Source organism: Chaetodon auriga, chromosome 16 (genome assembly GCF_051107435.1).
Source record: "Chaetodon auriga isolate fChaAug3 chromosome 16, fChaAug3.hap1, whole genome shotgun sequence".
Lineage (NCBI taxonomy): Eukaryota > Metazoa > Chordata > Actinopteri > Chaetodontiformes > Chaetodontidae > Chaetodon > Chaetodon auriga.
The window spans coordinates 14647444-14672376 of NC_135089.1; the positions used below are offsets into that span (position 1 = coordinate 14647444).

The 24933-nt window shown below is 43.1% G+C and overlaps 1 protein-coding gene across 1 annotated transcript in view; it reads right to left on the reverse strand.

Annotated features, from left to right (window-relative positions):
- mgat5b (alpha-1,6-mannosylglycoprotein 6-beta-N-acetylglucosaminyltransferase B) overlaps positions 1-24933 on the reverse strand; it is a 51575-nt gene that overhangs the window by 7846 nt on the left and 18796 nt on the right. Inside the window, exons 6-15 of the mRNA XM_076753371.1 lie at positions 24238-24405; positions 22659-22823; positions 18274-18443; positions 9191-9322; positions 7415-7548; positions 5356-5486; positions 3448-3453; positions 2021-2176; positions 1678-1824; positions 1325-1441 (exon numbers count right to left, since the gene is read on the reverse strand). Coding sequence (XP_076609486.1) covers positions 1325-1441; positions 1678-1824; positions 2021-2176; positions 3448-3453; positions 5356-5486; positions 7415-7548; positions 9191-9322; positions 18274-18443; positions 22659-22823; positions 24238-24405 — 1326 coding nt within the window. The remainder of the gene's footprint in view (positions 1-1324; positions 1442-1677; positions 1825-2020; positions 2177-3447; positions 3454-5355; positions 5487-7414; positions 7549-9190; positions 9323-18273; positions 18444-22658; positions 22824-24237; positions 24406-24933) is intronic.

The window sequence follows — 24933 nt, forward strand, 5'->3', positions numbered from 1 at the left end:
ACAGACTACCAGCTGTAGCTGCACCAGCTGCGAGTTACATTATCAAACTTGCATCACATATACTAAACTACTACTATCTAAATATTAAATACGTTAAAGGAATAGTCTGACATTTCGGGAAATGTGCTTATTTGCTGTCACAGCAAGATTTCTAATTGATACCACTTTCATGTTTGGATTGTAATTATGAAGCTGCAGCTGGTAGTTGGTTAGCTTAGCTTGGCAATAAGACTGGAAAAAGGGGGAAACGGCTAGCCCGGCTCAGACTTAATGTAACAAAATCCACCCACCAGCACCTGAAGCTCACTAATTAACATGTTGTATCTTATTTGTTTAATTGGTACAAAAATTGAAGTGACCGGCTGCCAGGCAAAAAGCAGAGACTCCAGGAAGTCACTGCTCCCAGTCATCGTTTTAAAACTGTTATTGTTCAGATTAAACCTACGAGATATAACATGATAAACGGACATTTTTAAAGGTGCTGGTAGGCAGATTTTTTTTTTTTTACCTTTGGGCAGATCCAGGCTAGCTGTGTCCCTCCCCCGCTTCCAATCTTTGTGCTAAGCTAACCAGCTGCTTGTGATAGCTTTGTACTTATATGTAAAGATATGAGAGAAGAATCAATTTTCTCATCTAATTCTTGGTAAGAAATCGAATGAGCACGTTTCCTGAAATGCTTTCGTCTCAAGTGTGTCTGAATTAGAAACACAAAGACAGGTCAGGTATGTTGGTCAAGATAATGGAAAGTAAAGCCACTCAACCTGTTCTTCCTTTTCTCAAGGATCTACTTTTTAAGCATTTGCCAGAGCCCCAATTGGTACTTCATTTTGCCTCTATCAGCAGGAAAACACAAGGTCTATTTAACACACCTGGCAGGTAGAGAGGCACACATGCATCTTGGCACTGCGAGACACTTGGCTGTGGGCTCAGTGTTGTTGTGGTGACAGATTGAGCACAGCGTGATTGATTAATATGATCTGCTGCGGATAATGCTCACTGCCTGTGGGGCTGGCCTCTGGAAATCTGCCATGTAAACCCAGGTGTGTGCACAGTTTACCTACTGAGCCGCTCAATATCTCATGCAATTAGCGATGCGGAGAACTGAGAGGGAGCCAGCTAAGCATTTTGCTGTAATGTCAGATGCCATGATTAAGAGCTCTATTAAAGGCTGAGGGCTTCAAAAGTGGGTCAGAGTAGAATATGAGCAAATTATTATTATTGTCATCATTATGCAGCAGTGTAAAGTGTACTGCGGTAAACTACACTATTAGAAGACCATTATTTTTAATGATTTTGGAAGGCAAACAGCAAAAACTTAACATACATTGATCCTCATGATCTCACGGATGGTTGCGTCAAACTCTTCAGAGTTGTTGAAGTCAATGGTAATGACATGCGGCCTTCCAATATACTGCTCTGCGTATGGATGCTGAGAGGACACCTGAGGGAGAAATAAATGGGATGTATTCATGAGCGCAATAAAACAGCAGCTGAAGGTCTGAACAGACTGTGTATTTATTCTTATAGGGTAAACTCTAAAATGGGTCGATAGTTGCAAACGTGTAAACATGTGGACGGGCTATATTTTGTACCAATGTCTTTAGCCACCATATTAAATCACTGACAGTGCTGATAAAGATAAAATTGCTGGCTGAGATACAGACAAAGTGCACCTACCTTCCTGGAGGTGGGCTTCCCTCTGAAGAACTCATGATTGAGAGAGCTGTGGGGGGGTTTAAACTTGGGTTGTAGGAAGATGCAGCCATTGGCTATGGCCTCCAAAGGGGCGGGACCTTCATAGGGGAAGCCAAATCCAATAAACAGCTTGACAGGAACATGAAAAAGAAGAAGGAGATCATGAGTTTTTACACTGAGCTCCTCATATCCAGGTCAACACTTGCGGAAGACTAAGTTCAACTCTACAAAAACATAAAAACTTCATTGCAACCCAGAATTTGAGTATGCAAACGTCTGAGAGTTTTCTAAGCTCACAAAAGCCTCAGTAGTGTTCCTCCCCCACCTTGGCCTTTCTGAGGAGCTGCTGCAGCTCCTGCTGAGGCAGCAGACCGTGGTTCTTGACAAAGGCAGGCACCTCTGGGGGACGCTGCGTCTCATAGTACACTGTCCCATGGATATCCATGTAGCGATGCAGAATGGCAAGGAACTTCTCCTTTCCCTTTGAGACACACAGGGGGGCGGGCAAAATGCATTAAGCAGTTAAAAAGGGGAAACAGGGAGGGGCTAATTCATGGTTTCAAACACTTCTACAAAGGTGGGTCATCTTCATTTACATTCGAGTTTCTATTTTTTTAGTCCACCATATCCCTATTGGTGAGCTCACTATGTGTTTGGGAGACTGTTCCCCTTGATGTGCAGTTTGGAAACATTATTTGGCATCTTTGTAGAGCTGCTAGTTGTCTTATAAGCCTTCGTTGAAGCAGCATGTGGCACAATGATTTAAAGCTGAAGTCTGTTTTTCGGAACTGATTGCATTAACATTATGCTATTTGTCTCATTTGACTGCACAGAAAGAACACGTGAAGATGCCAGCTATGCTTTTGTTAGCTTTTTGATGCTGTTCTATGTTAACTTAAACACTGTGAAGTTTGTCCTGCAGCACAGGCTATGACCAGCTGAATGAATTAAACACATTCATCAGCAGTATACACAACCGCTCTTAAAAAGGCGGGGGAGAAAGGCCTGAGGTGCTGGGGAGTATCACCCCATCCTGAGCAAAAATCAGTTAATGGAAAGCAGGTCTAATGAGCTGAGTCTGCTCTTGTTAGCACCCCCATCATCATTTTGCTAAGTGATAACTATCTGGTACCTGTGAGGTTACAAAATCTTGAATCAGTATATATCTCCTGTGTTGCCCGATGGACACAATGTGTTGAATCAATGCACTGATGTAAAATTGAATGAGTTTATCTCAAAGAGTGTTTCTGGGGGAATGTTATGAATTATTCACTAATTCTATGTCTTCCAGGCATAAATCATTTATAAATGTCATTCGAGTGTTATTCCTCATTTTTCATCTTGGGCCATTTTAATGCCTTTGAGCAACATGGATGGAGAGCAAATCACATTCTCTTTTACTGAAAGTTTTACTCCAACTAAAATCTCTTTGAAAGAGAGAAAACACATTATTGGATTCATGTGACCAGCATGACAAACCACTTAAACTTCATTCATTCACGTATTTAAATCTTGTTTGAACATCGCAAACATTTTATATGATGTCCCTCTATGCTAGATTACAGACGGAGCTCATATTTCTAGTAATAAATCTAAATGTTGGTGGATATTTTACATATTTAAGTTAAAACAAGTCTTTTTAAAATATACAAGCTAGACTCTTATATATAAATTCATGCCAACGCAACTAAAGTGGAACATTTTTAGGCATTTGGAGAATCGATGATTCCTTTGAAAAGCAGGTGTACTTACTTGAAGCTGTGTGAATCCATCAATGATGCACCATGGGATGATGAATACAGAAGAGTAGCAGGGGGAGAACAGAAGTATGAGGAGGAGGGGAGTGAGCAGAGAGAGGCAGACATGGTGGAAAAGAGAGAATATGACATGAAGTATTAGTCATTTTTCCTCTCGTAGGACCTTTACAGGCCCAAAATCTCTCATGTGAACCTCAAAAGGTGGAGGAAGAGACTGACTCTCAACAAAGGAGTATTCATTGTCTGGAGAGACCCCGACTACACCGGCTTTTCCACTGCAATCATTCAGAGTCACAAATGTTACACTGCAGCAAGTTGTTCTGAGAAACAGAGAAAAGCTACGGCAGTGTAGGAACAAAGCTGCAGTCAGATTCATGTGAACCAAACCTTGGGGGAGGCTGAAGCTCGCTTCAAAGATACAGTAAGAGCGAGAAACCTTGCCAGCAGCTCGAAGGGAAAATTTACTCTAAACAAAAAAACAGTTGTTTCTCTACCATCACACTTCAGGACATCACAGGTTTTCAAAGCCGGATCAGCTATGAGGAGTTCCTGTTTGCAGTGTACCCATGGATGTACAGAGAACTATCACTGGGTTGGTTAGGTACTGAAGAAAACCTAAAAGGATGATGATGATGATGATGATGATGATGATGGTGATGATGCAAATTCAAAACATACATGTGTCTGTGTTCAGATTTGACTTCAGTTATGGCTCCAGAGATTTTTGACTCCAATCCAGTATGTTTGCCGAGCAGCTCTCCTGCCGCTCCCCTGGGGAGGAACGCCTCGCGGTTTGAAAACCTAAATGGTACTACTGACAACCTACACTGCTAAACTGCACTGTTAAACAGAATTTCAACAAAATTAAGGTGTGTGTGTGTTAATTCACCCCATGTGTTGAGAGCCATGTGAGGCATTAAGCCACATGATAAACTGTGCTGTGCATTGTCGCTCCCTGGGGCACGTGGCATCTAGCAAGATGAATGGGACTCATTGTGTGTTCTTGAAAAAGTTCCATCGCTCATTTCAGAGGCTTAGTCCATTATACTGAAACAAAAAAGTAACTAGAGTCCTGTGAAACCATCCAGGACGTAGTGGGAAGCCTCTCATATGAGTTGGGAACTGTTTGGAACGTTCCATTAAAAAGATTTATCCTTGGCAGAATCACTAATACAAGTGCTACTGGAGTTGAGTAATAGAAGTCTGAACACACTGAAGCAGTTTTTTATTTCTACCTGAATATTTTTTGCTAATACATGCTTGCAGATGACTCGATCCGGGATTTATTGACTTATATTTAGATAGATATTTTTGGTATCTATACTTCTATTTTTGCCATGTATCTTTATATTGAAGCCATTTACAAAATGCAGCATTTCAAACTACGAGCAATATCACTATTTACAATGAATTCCTCGATTTGGCTGTAAATTACCCACTGAAGCAGCATATCCTCATTTTTGTCTGCACGATTGGTTGCAATTGGCTGGATTTTTACATGAAAGAAGAGAACGAGGCCATTCCTCTAGACGCAGACTCTCATTGGCTAATGTTGGCTATGGAGATGAAGTGAAAGATCCTAATTGGCCAAGTGAGATGTGTTGAATAGTCTGAGTGTGGCGGTCATCACGAGACCAATTGTGTTAGATGATTACTGGAGTTTTAATGGATAAGACGTGGAAGATGAGCATTTTTTCTTTTTTCTTGATCTCAAAGGCACATTGGGTGTTTTTTAAACTAACTTAATGACACAGAAGAATCATAGATCCAAGGTTCTTGATGCAGATGTGTTATGAATCCACTCTTCGTAAAACAATGTCTACCTCTCACTGATGACAAACATACTACACAAATGCGTTAAACTTATTGACAGTTTCTGTGGGGTTTGTTGTGTGATACTGACCTTCCACATGCTGGCTTCTTTACCGTACACAACAGCCATATTGTTAACCTTGTTCCGCTGAATGTTCAGCCTTTCCGTCTCATTCAGCTCCTCCGCCACAAAACCCATAAAAGAGTTATCAGGAGTGTGGGCTACCAAGGACAAACAAAGCAATCGGCAATACAATGTTACAAGTCCATTTTCATGTCTTAAAAAAGAAAAAGAAAAAAGTGGTTAAACTAAAGGAGCCGCTGTGGAGATCCAGACTGCTGTGCATGTAGAGGATACAGAACAAAAGGAGCACTGTGGGAATTCTGTAGAGCTGAAATTCACAATGTTTTATAATGAATTATTTAATTCATTTGTAAGGCAGAGTGTGGTAAAAACACATATTTTCAGTGCTAACTTCATCAATTAATGAGGCCATGTTATGCTTTTTGGGTTTTTGCCTTTCCTTAGGAGTGTTATACAGTTTTTTTGTGCTTGTACAACATCTGGAAAGTTAAAGCCCAAAGCCCAAAGTTCATACCAAAGGGAGTTTTTCTCTCTCTCAGAAAACACTGCTCCTGAACTGCCTGAAACGCCCTGTCAGTAGTCCCGCCTTTTCTTCTGTGACTTGTCAAGCACCACCACCAGCTCAGAGACCATCCTCCACCTACATAATCATCCCGTCCACCTTGCTGTATGTCGTGGTTATGAGCAATTTAAGGAAGGAAACACTATGAGTGACGCAGTGAATATCTTTGTTGTTAGCTGCACAAGCCAACCACAGTCTTCATCTGCTCCCACCACCAGAGGACAGTTGCAAAGCTGTTGTGTGTGTTAACCATTTTACTTCAGACGTCTTTGAAGGACAGCACAAAGCAAAGAGCATGGCAACTGTTCTGTTGTTGGCTGTCCCCCCAGTGACTGGAAAACTGTGCGTGCATTTTAATATTACTCTGCCGTACTGCTTTGTCAACGAGGGCTGGTAACAGTACACGCTGAAGGATGGATCTATACTGGCTCTCCTTGGCCTGACTTCAAAGAAGCTGTAAGTTTTGCCATATTCATGTGTTTTTACTGTTTATGTTGTTGATTAGCATGTTTAACTTTGTGCTGGCATGTTGCATGGCTAAGGTGGCTACTCGAGTTCTATAATATTGAGTGACAGCTTTGTTGTTCTAAGACCCATGTTCTGTTCACAGATCCTCGCCGATATGTGTGCATGTTGATGCTCTACTATATTCTGTGTGTCGCAGTCATTTGGAAAAGAGCCCCCAATGAGTGAGCCAAGTTTTGCGAAGGATAAAAAATATACAAAAACATGCAATGTTATTATCTTTTAACTTTCAACCATCAATGTGTTTGTGATGGTTAAGATATGCAAACTACTGCCTCCTGAGGTACAAAGTGGTAATACAACACAGGATGGGCTGAGGTAAGTTGGTGAGCATGCTAACTTCAGTAGATATCTCAACACATTACATACAACCCTGATTCCTGAGCCTGTGTAGCGTAGTATCCTTTTATCCAATCATGTGTTTCACAAAGCGGTGAACCTCAGCATTCCACAGCTTTCTGTTGTTGCTCCTGTCCCAAATACTTTGAAATGTGTTGCTGGCATCAAATTCAGAATAAGCACATACTTACAAAAATCAATGATGTTGCTGAAAATTGTGAGTGTCAGGCTCTGTGGTAACACTAAGTACTTAGGAAACAGTGGGGTTGCCCATTGTCGCTGAATTACTTGGAGGCTCCACAAACAACTCAAGTTTCTTCTGCCACCAGTTTTACTACATGTGCCGTGTGTGTGTGCGTGCATGCGTGCTTGTGTTTTTGTACATTTCTGTGTGCAAATGTATGGCTGGTGGTACTTGGTCACAGTAGGAAGCAAGCATTAGGCATCTGCACAGGCACAGCTGTTCTGAGCAGTGTTTGTGCCCCCTGTTTGCCTGTTATGGGCTCACAATCTGCTCACGCTCTCAGTGACATAAATCCAGATATACGCATGCCCACATACATGCGTCACAACGCTTCATGTTCCCATAAGCAGACACACGTCCTCAGAAAGAGCTCACAGTAATTAAGGATCACGTACGGAACATGGTCATGTACTGCTGGCCGTGGAGGTTCCAGTAGCCCCAGTTGGTTCTGTAGCCATGCAGGGTGGCGTACTCCTCGTGGTTGTAAGCAGGCTCGGTGCCGAAGGTGTCAATCACCCGGATGTGGCACCTGGGACAAAATAAAAAATGGGCTGAGCTAAAATTAGAACAAAGATGTCTCTTGCTTTCAAGTCACACAGTCTCCTCTGAATGAGTGAGAGAGACAAACATCAGAGACAGTGAAAACTAATTCTATTGGCTTGGTTTATTTCACCAAATGTAGCACAGTGTGCAAAATCAGACTCTATTAGAATAAGCCAGAACACGCTGTTTGAATCAGACCACAGCAACAACATGACAGCCATGTAATAGCAGATTTTCTCATTTTGACTTATGAGAGGTCCACTCAGCACTGTAACTGTCTTGTTGTCTTGGTTTGTAAAGCTGTCTGTGGTGATGGATCTCCATGCCCCCCCCCCTCTGCTGGAAGAGACCGTGACACAACCTGGCACAACACCACAACACATGGACCAACACTGTTCTCCAATATACGTTTTAAAAGAGATGCTGAACTACCTCATCTTACTCTTTGGCTAGACTGGAAAATGCTTAAAATTCTTTCTGATAACATGAAGGCAACTCTTCAGTGGGGAATAGATTACACTCTTTCAACTGCACGAACTCTAAAACACCTTAAAATATGTTGCGTTCATGTCCTTTCAGATCAAACTCGAACAGAAAAGCAGAGTGGAAGAGACATTACGGGTTTAGTTTACAACAAGCGGCTTCAGATAAGTTACATCTGCACTTTATCAGAGCTGAATATTCACACTGGGTAGGCAAAAATCAATTGATGTAATCCAATCAGGGAAGATTTATCAATGCCTTGCATCTCTAATCAGTGCTGGGGCAGAAGAGGAAATTAAAGTATTGGTCTGACAGTGACAGCTGAGGAGTGCTGGTCGATCAGCTGACCTTGGTCTGGAGCTGATTGAAATCGGTGGAGGTTTTCACCGTTGCCCTGCCAGAGGCTCATTTAGAGAATTCACAATGCAGGTGAATCAGGATGAATTGTTGGGAATTACATGTGTCTGCTTTTCAGTTATTTAATGGATGCGGCACCCTTCTCCTCTTATACATTCAGAGTAAAATGAGGAGAGAAACAAGTGACTCGCAACTGTATTATTTTGTTTTCTTTTCCTTCTTCATGTTTGCATTGTTTTTCTTTATTGGCATAAAAGAGAGGATTTGCTTTGACACTCTGACCGCTTCAGTTCTGCCCAGTTGGAACCCAAGAACAAAAATTTAACCAAATAAATGTACGGAAAGAACAGACACTGCTGGGTCTTGTTGGTGTGTTTGATCATTTTCAAATACACGAGCTGTTTTCTGGCAGTTCTGTAAATAACTATGCACTTGTGTGCAGGCTAACTCATTCATTTTAAGCAGACATCCTACTTAAACTTTCCTCTGTGATGCTGCGAAAAAAGGAAATGACATCACCCCAGAAGCCTGAACCTGGTTGATTGATCACTGTATAAAGAGCCCAAATTGGATCCCTCCAAAGGGAGAATTTTGCTGATGCACAGTGAAGCTACTGGCCTGTAACAGCAACCAGCCAATAAGCCAATATTGAAGTATTTCAAGGCAATTACTGGTAACAGAAATGGACAAAATAAACAAACACTGCAGTTTGAGCTGAGTGAAGAAACACAAATGACAGTTTGTGACGAGACACACATAGAGAACGAGATAGAGTACAGAGGACTGACTTGTGCTTCCTCAGTGACAGACCCATGTGCTGCTTCATTTGCTGCAAGCCGTGGTAGTCGGTATAGATGAGGTCAAAGGGCAGAGGTCCCGTCAGGGGGCAGCTTCCTCTTCCTGGGGGGACCCCCAGAAACCTGCAGAAAGGTCAGGTGTGCTTTTAGCGTCAAACCGAGGAAACTAATTGTGACGTGGGCGAAATATTAGTAGAACCTGGTGCAAGTGCAGCGAGCCTTTACACTGGTACAGGTGGGACTGCAGTCAACTGAAGAAATTAAATCAAATTCATTAAAGAAATTGTTAATATCACTGCTCCAGTATTGTTGTCCTTGCATTGTCCTTGCTAAGCACTGTCGCCTCACAGCAACAAGGTCCTCGGTCCAATTCCCATTCCCATACATACATGTGGAACTGGAGTTGTGGCTGCTCACTGCTCCTTATACTAACTTGAATACTGTCAATACACCAAAACGCTTCCAGAAAAATCAGGTGATGAACCAGTTTCGATGGGACTGCCCTACTTTTTCATGGCTGTTCTGGGCAATTTCTCTGAAGATGTGTGTGTGTTTGTGTGTGTTAGTGGTTGCATGTACGAGTTGATTATGAATGGGAGAGAGATTGACAGAGAGAGTTGAAGACAGGAAGAACGAAAGAGGCCAGTTGTGTTGTGAAGCATGTCAGTGAGACGACAGCAGAGCCATTCAACAGAACAATGCAGAACTCAAAGCGACGGGAAGTCACCCAGTTCATATGCACAACTTCTATCTGAGACAGGCAGCATGTTCATTTAAAAACATCTTTAACAAATACAGAGGGATGGCTGCATTCAAGCATTATTTGTGCTAAATCTTTGTCATGATGCCATCAAAGCACTTACAACATTTGTTTTCTCTTGCATTGTTTGCTCTCTTAGCAGACTTTTTAGGCATGCTGGGAGCACAGGTCCATGGGTGGGAATGTCAGTCAGTCTGTCGCTCTGCCGGTCCACCACTTTGGTCCAGACTGAAATATCTTAACATCAGTGTGATTGACGTTCATGATCTTCAGAGGATGAATTGTAACAACCTTCGCCCTCACGGTGAACATGGTAAACATTACAACTGCTTAAAAGGTATGCATGGCTGTAGACTCTTGGTCTTGTTTGAGCATAGTGCATTATAATTAAGTGATTGAGGAAAGCATTGGCTGTGCCCAAAATCCCTTGTTTATTCATTCACTACCCCATATAATAAACATTCAGCTTACACAATGGTGAGCAGTAAATTGGGATTTCTGACACTTAGTAATCATCATTATTTTGTGTCATTTTGGCCACAGTGGTTGATTAACACAGGGCTGCAGTAAAGTATGGGTTAATCTAGTTTTCATATTGTTTTACATTGTTTTCCACACACAGTCACAGTAACATTCTTGCATATTATATAATTAAAACTTGTGAGAAATCAGTGTTACATTGAGATGATTCGCCCTTGTTACTTTGTTGTTCTGCGCAGTGAACCAGCCCACTTGATCAGTCTCGTATATTGAGAATCTGCTGCCTGAAAAATTAAGGCATGAATAAAACCAGACAACTGCAGTTAGAAAAAAACCTTATGTGACCAAAAACAGGAAAGACAGGAATATAAATTTGTTGCCTGCTATGACAAAGTACAGCACAGCTTTAGAGTGTGCTGCTTTCACTTGGGATCAAGGTAGCACTTTGTTTGAGAAAAAAGCAATCAAGTGTGTCTGTTTTCATTTCAAGAGAAAGTATTGCTTTGTCAAACTTCAGCAGCTCTTAAGCACAGAAACAGTACGGCAGACGAAGTGGATGCACAGATCTGTAAAGTACTTTACACGCTAAATGTAGTTTACTGTACGTCAAGATAATGAGTCATGAAACATTTTTTAGACAGTCTGTAACAGAGAAACTAGAATATTTCTATAAATACAGTCACACAGTTCAGTATGACCACTGCACACACACAAAACACACACTACTGTACTTGTGAGGACATCACAATTAGCACAGAGGATTTCTAAACATTAATGAAGGGGATATTAACACAGCTAACGCTAACTAACACGAACTGTACTTAACCCACTAGTAATTTAAGATTTTCAGTTTCCCCTGGCTTTGGCAGAAAATGCAATTAAGATGTGAAAAATGTCCAGCTGCATCTACTGTGGCCTCTTTCACGCAATGTGATTCATTACAGAGGCTATAAAATAGATCCTGAAACCAAATTACTCGCAATAGAAAATGGACTGAATATCAATTAACTAAAGCTTACAAACCGTAAACTCTCTGAGATCAAAGGACTTTATGGTATATAAAGGCTCATATTTCAAAGAAAAAAACCAAAAGCAAAGAAAGCATCTCTGTGAAAGACAGAGGTGATCAAACCTGCACAGGAAGAGAAAAGTGTGTTGACTCACTGTTGGCTGGAAAATATGGACGCTTTTTGTGTTGTCAAACTGCAATCTGAAAGTTTCTGCAACAGGAGCCACAGACCCATGACCTTATACTCTTTCTCTCACTACCTGCTTCAGAAACACACCCTGCACAACCCAGAATCCACACACACACACACACACAAACACCTGCAAAACAAGAGCCTATCGATCTTTGTTTGGACACTGAACATATTTAGTCAGCAGTGCAGTCTTGTGGAAACAGACATGGGTGTCGGTTCCCCAACAGAAGACGGGATAATGAGCGAGAGCGTGTCAGTTTTTAGCTGCGGTCACTGAAAAGGTACAAGCCCAGGCAATTCAGTGCTTACACAAACAAAGATGTGCTTCACTGAAGCTGAATTTCTCTTCTCTATATTGTGTGCAGTATGTAGCCGGGTGGATACAATACTGTACAGCCGACAGCATCTTCCCACAATAAGGGCCTAATGCAGGAAAGCAAGTATTGGGCTCATTGAAATTTTGGCCTGATGATGGCGCTGGACCGAAAGTTAAGGGAACACCAACGTTTTTGCAATTCATTCTGTGAGGGACGTGAATATCTGAACGGCATTTCATGTCATTCCATGGAATATGTCATCCACAGAGCCGCTCCACTAGCATGGCTGCAAACACTGAACACATAATAATGACATAGCTTTCACAAACACTGTGAAATCACAGATGAAACTCATTCAAACATGCTGAAGGGGCACTTTGTGGAGCGGTCGATCATATGTGTGTGCCATTTTCTGCGCGTGTGTATTCTTTCAATCAAGTGTGTGGTTTCACCTGCCAGCTGTGTGCGTATGTGGTATGAATTATGGCTGTGTGCTTTCACGAGTATGTGTGTGTGTGTGTGTGTGTGTGTGTGAGGTTTCACTGTGTGAGCTTAAGTTTGAATTATGGCCCTTATAGACCCTCATAGTTTAATGCCGATGTGCCCTAACGTGAGAGCAGATGTATTACAGTGACTGAGTGCAGGACTGCAGGTTACTGCGCTCCTCACAGAAGATCCACTGAAGCTGCTGCTGCTCAGAGGTTTAATTGGATATATGCAAATCTAGGCAAACTTTAAGGAAAGAGTAAAGGGATTAAAGTGCATCAAGGAGCCGGCAGTGCAGAAATGGGGGCGCACACATACTGTACTGTGACACACAAGCATGCACACACATACAGTATGCACACACAAGCAGGCACAAACAACTCTGTCCTCTCTTTGGGTCTTCATCTCCTGCACAGGTGCTCAGACACACACACGAGATTAAAGGATAAGGTTGGCATTATTCTATCTTTTTATCATTACCAACAAATCCCATGAGAAGACCATCACCAGCAATGAATGTATCTCCCCCAACAAGTACCGACTGTGCCGCCAAAACCTGACACAGCCTGCGCCTCCACGATTTACAACTCCATTGTCTTCCAACATCTATCCAAAGCACGTAAATGTGGTGATAATTTTGACATTTTGCTTTATTGTGATGAACGCAGCAAATGTAGTTTCTTCCTCTCAGCAGCATAAACAGGCGTCATGCTCAGCGATGTCTCCCAGACACAGAGCTACTCTTCAAATATTGAAAATGCAGTTAGAGAGTTGTTTCAGAATAAATCACGCTGCCTGCATTCATGCTGATGAATAATGTATGTCACTGTGTGGAATCTTATGTTTCTGAATGTGCTTTTAAAAGGTTTTGGACGAGCTGACACATCGGCATAAGCTTTATCAGGCTCTGACTACACAGACAATGAGTGTAAGTGGGATGAATTCATTCACTCATTGTATTCAATAAAAAGATCAAATAATGTCAGCGTCATCCTTTAAAGGACCAGTGTGTAGGGTTTAGTCTAGCAGTGAGGTTACAGATTACAAGCAATTGAATACTCCTCGCCTCACTCTCCCTTTCCAAATGTGTAGGAGAACCTACGTTGGCCAGTAAAAACTCAAAAGGGGCTCTCTGGAGCCATGTTTAGTTTGTTCATTCTAGGCTACAGTAGAAACATGCAGTACAACATGGCGGACTCTGTGGAAGAGGAGCCGAGAAAGGGCTCAGTCTAATACAACACAAAATCTTATTTTCAGGTGATTATATGCTAATGAAAACATGCTTCTGAATATCAGATTCCATGTCTGCCAGTAGTGGCCCCTAAATCCTACACACTGGTCCTTTAAGCACACTATGAAAGTGACCTTGATGACCTGCTCAGAATGAGAGGAGACATACGTTTTGACAGAGGGACTGCAGAGAGAAGAACAAAAGGTGCAACATTTGCGTACATTTCTGGACACCACTTTGAGAACCACCATCCGGCACAATTTCTCTGTTTCACAGCGAGCCACTGGCACCATGGCAACTCTCCAGTTTGGGGAACGGGAGAGAGCCAGAGCAACAAACGAGTGTAAGAGACTCCATAGTCACACTGCATTACTTCTTAAAGGAAGGGCACATATGTCCAGCAGGGAGGGGAATTGGCTGAGGGAGATTCCAAGGGGCTGAGGCTGGGGGCAAGGAGTTTACTGAGGGCTGCAGGGCAGCTGCAGAGAGGGCTCGCAGTGTGAGGGCAATGACATGGGCAGGGAGGAAGGTTGATGTGCCACTGTTTGTGAAGCAGAGGGAGCGGGGTCTGGCATGCTAATCGACCACTTGAGACAGCAGGATAGCAGGGGGAGACAAAAACTGAGATGTTGACGCTGGTATGATCAGACACAGCTGATGTGCCACTTTGATGTGCTGAATCTGGCTCAAATCTCATTTTGAAACAGCTTGTGAAAATCTTGGCTAAAGCAGCGCAGGAACAACACTCTGTCTTATTTCCTTTTGAGCAGCTAGATGTATAAAGAGTAACTAGGGCTCATTATTTTCAGCTCTTATTAAATAAAGAAAATGAAATGCATCTGCATTTATGAGGAAGAAACCATCAATAATACAAACATCTGGGACGAACTCTGACTTGATTTTTTCTAACTATGGTGGACTGAAGCGCGAAATCAGTAGTTCATTTGGGTTTTCTTCGCATTTTCCTCCTCAGTTTCTACTCTAGCAGCACTTTCTAAGCTGTCAACATCACAAGAGGACCTAATTTTCTTAAACTGTGGTAAACAGTATCCTTATGCTGCAACAGTTTTAGGTGTATAAGGACATAAAACCTCTGAAAATTGGTTTAAAATCTCTAAAAACAAACAAAAGAAAAACGCTGAGCCCTGTGATTGAATATGAAACATTGTCTGCGGTTATATTTCAGGCAACTAAAGGCTCTCTAGTATTCAAAATTGAGGAATATCAAACAAACGTTGCTTGTAACACACAAGCGAGGCACTGCAATGTTAACCTCAATTAGCCACCTTTCCAACACTGCTGTCCTGTAGACAAATCCTTACGTTATCTCTCCCGCTCTCATTGTTCTTTACGATACTGCCGTTCTGCTTTTCATCTCAATGCACGGAAACAAAGGCACATCAATCAGGAGGATGCGGGGTGAGAGTGCATCAGCACAACCTAAGAGTATGATTAGGCTCCCTGTTGGAGCTTTGATTTCAAGCTTCTTATTTCACACTGCCCTACACACGCCTGTCATTACTTCACATGTTTGCAAGGAGAAACAAGGTGAAATAACCTGGTGACTGTGTTAACGTGCTCTGTCAACTGCTCACAAGTCCCACTTGGCATAATTGATATGGAACGGCCATCTGCAAAATGTCTACGCACAGCAGCACAGAATAAGAGTATGAGAGGCTGGGATACAACGGTGTGGAAAAACTGAAATTACAGACAGACAGACGGGCAGAGAGAGTGTGAGTGGACCCATTCTGTGTGAGACTGTGAGGTCTGAGCACCAAAACACTGGTTTCATCAGATTATCTCTGGATCACAAGTCTACAGGGTGACAGTGTGTGTGTGTGTGTGTGTGTATGTGTGCGCGCACTACTTCTCCACTGAGCTGAGAGAACGTGCTTAACTTGACAGGCTGTAGCTACACCTCCACCCTCCTTATCCTCTGTGTTTTCTCGCTCTGTCCCCCTCCTCCATCCGCGGATCCTCAGGTGCTGAGACGCCATGCTCCGTCGCCGGCTAATTATCCGTGTCGCTCTGGGAAGGAGCCGAGGGGAGATCCCCAAGCGGAAGTGTCAGCTGTCTTTACCGCTCTGCAAACTGCCGTGGGACCCTCCCCTCGGTGTGCGACAAGTGCCAGTGTTACAGAACAGACAGAGATGATGTCACAACACTTCACTCTCCACCTCAATTACAGTAAAGCCCAGGAAAAATGACTGCACTTTTCTTGTTTTTCTATTACTGGAGCGCTCCCTTTACATGGATATGTCACCCCCTCTCGCAGGAGAGTTTTAGGGGAAATGGTTGATGGATAATGCTCTCAATTTGTCACATGTCACTAGTTTTGCAGGAATTTGGTCCCAGTTTGGACAAATGAAAGTTTTGGCCTGATGGCAACCGCGAATGAAAAGTCAGGGGATTACGACAGCTGTTATAATTTGTCCTGAGGGGGATACATCATGTGGGAACCTTATATGTCTGTACAAAATATTGTGCCAAAGCAATTAATAATTGACACAAAATATTATCATTAATTCCGGTGTGATTTTGAATCCTATATATAGAGAGAGAATCTTAAAGTGTTTCCTTTCTGTATAGTAATTGCAATTAGATTAATTGCACAATCACAACTACGCTGCATCTGTGTATCCCTTGAGAACATTTTGCAGTGTGTGGAAAGAGAAAAACGTCTTTGTTCAGAGACAGCACCTCAGTGGAGTATCTGCGGGAAAAACAAGCTACAGATATTGCTGTAGAGAAAAGACTGGCTGAAGGGGGGGATGTGTGAGCAGAACTGATTTGTCTAAAGCAAGACAGCAAAGGGAGACGCCAGCCAAAGAGCTCCTCAAAGAAGCCACCGGAGAGCATGAATGTTGCCAATTAGAGGCAGTTATGTGATGCAAACCAACAGCTTGACTCCCACTGTAACTGAGATCCCGGCGTGGCTAATCTGTCTATCAGAGAAAAAAGGTTAAGCATATCACCGATCCTGGCCACATCAGAACCGCAGTAGGCCATCCAGTGATACTAAGCTCCTTTCCAGAGCCTGGGTGAGAAAGTGAAGAGTAGGAAATGTAAATAGATACAAGCCTGAGGGAATCTGTGGGAGCACAACCCACATAACGATCTGTCAATTTAATAGCATGTGGGAGAGTAAGAGTAAGGGAAGGAGAGAAACGTTCCCTTTTTCTCTTCATTAATAGTTACAGAAAGGGGGATTTATGAACGTTCAGCATCTGCCATTAACCGGCCAATCTAAGAACCTCATAAAAAAGACTGCGATATGTAGACTGGGTTGTGTTTTGCGGAGCTGCGAGCTACGAAGGAATATGGTCGCAGCCTGATAAAGCCACTTGACTTCAATTTCAGTCCTCTATTATATTTTCTCTAAGGCTGAACATTTCATTTCCTCATGAACAGAGGCCAATGTCAGCTCTAACAGAACGTCACCGCACACTTAAATAAATATACATCATACACCAATGAAATCTCTCTCACTGCTGTAGCACACACACACACACACACACACACACACACACACACACACACACACACACACCCATATATGGCTATATTCAGTTATTGGAAAGAATCCGCCCTAAGCCTGGTGGTTGTTTCTTTGTGAGTCTTTGTCAGAACTTGTGCAATTTTCTAAACATTTCTGATGGTGTTCCCAATGGATGCAGCCTGCAAGTGATTCAATACGCCATGACACCAATTACTGGGGTAAATAATAACACGGGCAGCACAAGCATTCCCTCTGCGGCATCTTCCCCACCGCACTGATCTACCTAGTCTGTTCATATCAAAGCAGCTTTCTTTGCAGCCCAAAATTTACGATCAAAGGGCAGCTCCAACTCATCAATGCCCTTACCTGTTCCCTACAGCAACGGACACATATGGTACAGAGCTCAATAACAAGCGCATGTTACCGCCCGCCTGTCTGCTCCAGCTTTCACACCACGCACTGGCAGAAAGGAATCGACAGCAAATCTTGTCTTGCACATGGTAATTTTCCCGAGCAGCCAGCGTAAAGCACCTCTGAAAGATCACAGTGACGAGAAAAGTCCAAGGCAGGACTGGACCTGTCTGCTTTCTGAACACGCTTGTGTGACAATCAATAGTCCTATATTTTTAGATGAAACTGTGTATGTGTGTGTGTGTGCGTGTGTGTCCCCACTGGTATAAGCACTTCTGTTTGTGATGACGAGCAACGAGCCGGTTATCGCTCTGGAGTCAGCGAGCTGCTGCAGGATGGAGCAGCACAAACTGTAGAGATGCTGTCAAGCCTTCAGGCTGAAACGGCACTGTGCAGGAAGGGGAGATAGCTTATCTCGTTGTGGCCAAAGGTGATCGAAAACAGTGTGTGTTGAAACAGCGCAGCGGTTGGGGCTGCTCATCACTTGCAGAGTTTGCGCAAAGCATTTTCATTCAGCAAAATAAGCCACGAGAGTTGTTAATGGTTTGCACTTAAGGAAAAGGACGGATGATTGCTGCCCCAAAGATCACCAGGCAAAGCTGAGCATTGTCCATCGACTGAAGCAGTCCTGCCTACAGCTCGAGAATAACCGGATGAGAGAGGAAAAAGTCAAATCTGAGCTTACCCGTGCAGCTCTTTGAGAGACACTGAGATCTTGAGATTGTGTCCCAGCACATGGAGGGTTGTGAGGATGTCAGCCCATTGCACCATCTCGCCCAGAGGACCCCCCTTCAGCACCTTGGGACTGAAGACGTCCCCAGACTCCTCTGTTAGAAAGCCCACGTGAACGAGAATCTGAAAGGAAAAGCGATAAAAGTCAAGGCAAGAGAGCAGCGTGCACTGCAGTGTGGTGTCAGTGCAATGCATGTTTTCATGGTAAACACTTTGTGCACTGTTGTTGGAGAGAAGAAGCCATTATATTCAGCTGTTTTAGAGGTTTGGATTAACACAGGCACCAATGCTGCGCAGTGAATAATTGAGATTTTGTGAGAGCAATTTCCACCAAACGCTTCAAAGGATTCACATTTGAATAAATTCAGATATTTGGCATGGATCAGTGATGTCACATTTTAAATGCAATGGAGTACAATGAAAGCCAGAGAGCAGAGTGACAGCATACTCAAACCAACACAACTCCCAAGAAATACAATCATACTGTGCGTGGAGTTGAGATGAAAATTGACCTGCTGAGGGCTAATTGATATGCAGAACGATACGCGAGCCGTTTAATTGCCGATGGGGAAGGGTGGAATTTCCAGGCTGTTAAATATGTAATGAAATTAGATTTCTCAACAGATGGCATTTTTTCAATTACTTTTGACTTGAAAAAAAAACTTTCAAAGACAATTTGATTCATTTACTGGACCATACATTTATTCATGTTTGTTTAGGAGCGTGACAGTGAGTGATAAGTGAGTCTCCAGCTTTTCTAGTACATATCAAAATGAACCCTTTCGATGCCTGTTTGCACACTGTATGAATGCACAGATGCATATTCATGTTTCAGTTTATATCAACAAGGCCTGGTTTAAAAAGACGGTGTCGAGCTACATCAGCATCCAGACTCTCCCTGTGTCTCACTGGCTGGCAGGATGCATCTGACTGAGCTAAATTGGTTTTCAGTCTTAAATCTTATAACTAGAAATGGCTCAATACCACATACCAATCTAATTCAAAAATTCATTTCCTACACTGCTGACACGATGGATTTCCTCTGTGTGTGAGGCACGAAGCTGTTCAGCCTGCGGTGCTGTCCACACATATGAGCACCACATGTCAGATGTAAAACTCACCACCTCAGCAACAAAGCCAAATGCGGTCGGACAGAAATCTCCATTCGGGGAGGGTAAGGTTTTTTTTGTAGTTTTGTGTTCGGACATAACGACTTTTGATGCACCGCACACTGACAGAATGAAAGAACAAAGTTAAGAAATGGAAAAGAATGAGAATCATTGAACAGTGTAAGTAGAACAAAAACAAGGCTCAAGGCTAGTACAACGCTTGAAGTCCAGATAAATCACACTGAGTCCAGTTGCCCTTGATTCAACACGCTTTGGATAAACAAAGTATAGCTCACAAGCCGTGGGCAGACAGTATGTTTGCCATGGTGCCACTGAAGAGTCACGATGACGCCAGAGTCTAAATGGACCAAAGTGACATTTTCAGGTACATTTAAAGCACATGGTGTTTACTGTGCTGCAGATGAGCAGCTAATTGGCCATCTAGCCTGGAAATGACATTAGCAGCGCAGTTTCCTCCTGTGAATGTTTGTTTGGCGCAAGATGTGTGATGTTTGTGAGTTAGATAGGAAGGAAAGTTAAGCAGAAAAGATAATATGGCTGTTGTTTGGAGTCACTGTGTTGTATAGCAGGCCGCTGTCTGTGTGACTCACTGCTTTATGCGAAAGTGGTTTCAAATGAGCCGATGTTGCTGGTTATATGGAAACAGGTTCTCCATGTAGACAGACGCAGAGCAATATTTTGAAAGATTAATGCAAAGATAGGAGCTCCATCTATCACAAAAAAAACTAAAAAATAAATACATTTCTGTGTATTCTTATTTGTCTGCGCTTTAAAAAGCAGATGTGTGTGCTGTACCAGGGGAAATGAAACAAACACGCAATTTCAGCTGGACTGAGTTGGAAGCGCATGCATCATTTTACCTTCATTATCGTGTCCTGGACACAAAGTAAGCCATGATGTTCAAGCCATTGTGCTTTCAGTACAGCCTGATTGAATACGACCATCACATCACTAATGAGTCATGACTCAAACATCACATGGATACCCAGTAAAGAGTAACTCGAACACGAGAAGAAACTGAGAACAGCAAGGCAGAGGAGGAAGCAGAGAAAAGAGACAGACGGTCCATAAAATATCTCTCTTCTCTACAAATCTGTCCATGTCTGTTTTCTCAACAGCACTCAGTGTTTCAGCGACGGAAGCCGAGCCTGCAGGGTCTGGTTAATGGACAGTAACCATTACTGTCAAACACACCATTACAATAAACAAAGCCCTCCTCCCAGTGGGGAAGAAGCAGGCATTTGGGAAGAGCGTAATGTTATTTACAGAATGGGCTTTGATTTATCCAGCTGAAAACCGGCCGATGAAAAGAACCTGATCAAACTAGACACACACGCGTGGCAGAACGCCAGGATCCTGTCAGCTCGTTTAGACGAAGCAAAACACTACAAATGAATCTCTTTCATTCCTCATGTTTCATTTAAGCTTGTGGAGTATCAAGCTTCCTTTCAGCTTCAGAGGGATTTGTGGAAAGCTGTCCACATGTCCACATGGGCAATACGACTCAGTGAAAGTGACATCTAAAAAACAATGCTGAGCCACATGACTATGAGCAAACCTACCTATAATTACACTCTGCTATAATAATACTTAATGCAGATTTGGACACAGCATGCATGCAAATGTGTAGGAAAAGGGTCAAAGATGAAGGCGCTTCAGGCAAAATAAACTTGAAATGCCCTAACTAAGGTTGCATTTTATTTTCATAATGAATCATGTTATACAAATGCAAATGAGTTGGTTTCTGTACATTTTCTCCCTGCAGTGCCGTTGGTTCGTGTTCAGTACACAGTATGTTCCTACTAGAGTGCTGAGTTCGAATCAGATTTAATGCTGAGAGCATTAAATCTGATTTGAACTCTATAATTAAGAGCAACTTAACCATAATATGACATCATTTTACAAATAATTTAACTCCAGCAATGTAGTATTACCCTTCCATTGTGTTGGGGGACTCACAAGAGACAGCTGCTCACCTACAGCGTGGAAGTGAAAATAACACTACTCTGAGTCACTTATAAGATGTTATTGTGTGTGCCAAGATTTCACAGCGTTAGTCATGTGTTTGTCAGCGTAACTGATCCCACATGTCAGGCAGTGATAAGGAACCTTATACGTACATAAATGTATGTGTAGAGTGGATAAGGCAGAGAGCCACAGTCAGAGCTGCGCACATTATATATCATCCAGATTATTTTCTAATCTTTGCAGGTGTGAAACAAAGCAAACAGATCGACTGGTGGAATTTCTGACTGTGTCAACCACCACATGGTTCTTCTTACCCCTGCAGTCTACTCCGGACCGAAAAAAAAAAAAAAAGAAGCAATCAAAGGCAAAAGGAGACGGCTGGCACCCCACAGGCAGCAAAAGAAGAACGTTTCAGCACCAAACAAATCACTGTGTCATCAACACATCACACAGCCACAAAAAGGCAGTAACTCGACCATCAAAGGATGAAAGTGGAACAGTGCACTACCCTGAGAGTGGGATGGTGGGCATGATATACAATATTTCATCCAACATAAGTGATAGACATTGAACATTTACTGTGTGTCGCCCATCCTGAGGACGCTTTTCAGGGATACTACCTTCCAAGTGGCATTATTCAGGGACAGTATTTTGTCAAAGTTTTAATATATACAACAGGAGGGATCTAAAATTATTGCCATTTCATCACACGTCTGTTCCAGCAGGCTGAACTCTGTGACACTTTGTGGAGATGCCCCTGTAAATGTTAGAGGGGAATGTGCACCAAAGCTAATCAATGCCTGCTAGGAGTTCCTCTGCATCATTATCTACTTATGTCTGTTCCTCAACATTCTGCGATCGACGCCCCGTAGCCGGGGATAAAAGAAGGAAGCGTTAGTCCGACAAAATGTCACAGCTGTTCTGGTAACAGCCCGGCATGTGGGCATTAAAGGACTGTCTGGCTTTCTCAGAACTGTTTGATCCAAAACATCCTGGTTTTTTTTTCTCTTCAGTGCCTAGACAGATGGATTTATGTCAAATTAGGAGCTGAAGAATATGTTTCCAGACTCATAGAAGAAAACAAGAAAGGAAATCTGTTGAAACTGAGCAAAGCCCTTTTTACTGGCTCATCATCTGCAGTCACAGCCACAACACTTTGAAAAGATGAAATCACAACACAGGCTTGTTCTCTTATCCTCCACTTTCATCCTCCAGTGTGTGAACAATGCCTCATACTCACCCTTTTCTGCTCTCTCCAGTGGCTGCGGAGCTTGTCATCCAGCCGTCGAGCAGCAGAGGCCCACTGTGCCGCCAGCCTGCGTATGCGTCTCTTCATGAAGCTCAGTGATTCCTTCCCGGTGCCCACCTGCTCCAGGAGAGTCCCGATGTCAGACTGGAAAACAGCCTAGACGACAGGAGAAATGAAAACAATCAATGGAAAGGATTCAGAGGACTTCTGCATGCGGCCTTTTCATAGACCAGTGTTTCGTGTCTTTATGTGAATGTTGTGCAGAGGTTCTACACCTGAAAATAACAAAGAACAGGCTGGTATTTAGGTTTATAATTGGCCTAAAGCAGAAGGGGTTGGATACTAAAAAGAGCTCCAACTGAATAGACATTACAAGGCTGTTTTCCACATTTTCATTGGAGGTAGTTAAGACAGTAGAGAGAGCACAGAGAGCCTGTCACATCCTGTTATCTGCTCGTATCAGATAGGTTGCCTGAGGGATTCCTGGATCATCCTCATAAAGAGTCTGCTCTCATTTTACATCTCTTCCTCTGCCCACTATAATCACTGCATCACAGCGCAATACCAGCATGTGAGTATTAATCAATGGAGTAAGTGCACGGGGGAGCACAGAGGACTTATAAAAATACAGAAGAGAAACCGATGCATACAAACTGTCTCTCAAACACACACACACACTGTGAAAGAAACTGAGACGCTCTCTGAGGTAAAATCAATATGCAGAGCTGTACTGTACTCTCGCAATGCAGGTGAATTATTGCTCTCAAGAGCAACTTGTGTACGGCACAGCAAAATGCAGAGTACCCGAGGGAAGCCTTGGGATTAGTCTCAGTGAATACAGGCTGGCAATTAGAGCAGAAGGTAGAGCTGCAGAGTGAATTCACATCAGGGCCCGCCATGCCGGCTGCACGTTACTCTGGGGAGAGAGAGGGAGGAGGAAACGGAGGCGAACAGTGGGACAGACCTTGAGGAGCGATTGTAAGCCGAACGCATCATGTGCACGGTGCTGAAATTAAAAATGAAACGATGCAGGGAGGCAAACAGCAGTGAAAACTGGGACTGACAGCCAGCGCACTGTGAGAGACAGAGTGCGGTTGGGTGTTAAGATTCTCCCAAGAGCTGCTGATCAAAAAATGAAGCAATAAAGATGAGATGATGAGCAGCTCTGTAGCATCAGCGTCAAGCTACCAAATCTACAGCAGCGGATTTTCTTTCACGGCACCTTGATGTTTAGCATTCTGCTCTTTCTATGTCTCCTTTCCTTCAGACTCCTTGTCATTGTTAAATGCTCGACATTCTTCACATGCCAACCATGTGAAGAATATAGACTACCATGTGCCTCTTCAACCATCAGCCGGCCCCCTCCCACTGCCGGCAAACATTTTAACAGAGAGATTTTCATAATTTCTCCCCACGATCTTCTCCTCGCGAGATGAACAGATGTGAGGAACAGATTGATTGCTTGTGCTTTTGAGGAACTGCACTCATCTACTGTTGCCCTGTGCTCCGTTCCCACCCTCCTCTCCAGCTAACTGTGTTGTTGTGGAACGATAAGGAAATGTCGTGTTACCTGTCTCTTCGGCGGAGGCTTCAAGGTGGGTGTGGTAGTCTGGTTCCTCCAGGCCAGCGGGGGGCAGAACCACTCCACCTCGCTCAGGTAGACAAGGAAGGAGCAGTCGGAGCCGTCCACACCATAAAAGGCATAGCAAGGATCTGAGGTCCAACGAGCACGCATCCACTGGAAGGCAAAGAGACGGCTGTCTCTCGAAAATGTCAAGAATACTCCTTCGGGGCACAACTTCATCATTAGCAAACTTTTACATTTGACTAAAGAGGTAAAAAAGTGTCATGAGAGGTCGTTTAAAGTCCATCCCTGAGGTCTTCCCATCATTTTGAAACGAAAGGTGAACCTGTGGAACAGCACATCGGCACTTCGCTGTCACAGTTTAACAACTTCAACTTCAATTTGACGCCACTGGTCCTTCATTAGGAGTTACATGCACAGAAAGAAACATCCATTGCCTTCATTAATGAGACGCTATCTGGGTCAAGTGTCTATGGCTTTAACATTTTTCTTTGTGGGCTGCTGGGAGTGGACATCCAAGTTTAGGAACCAGACAGGATAATGAAATAATGAAAAAGTCTGGCTTTGTTATTAGGCTGAACTAACTTTAGGCCAGGTTTTCAGGAGGTGGCGAGGATTTCCCTGAGCTCCATCGCAGATGACATGTCCGACCCTTTACTTGGTGAGTTCAAGGAACATCCA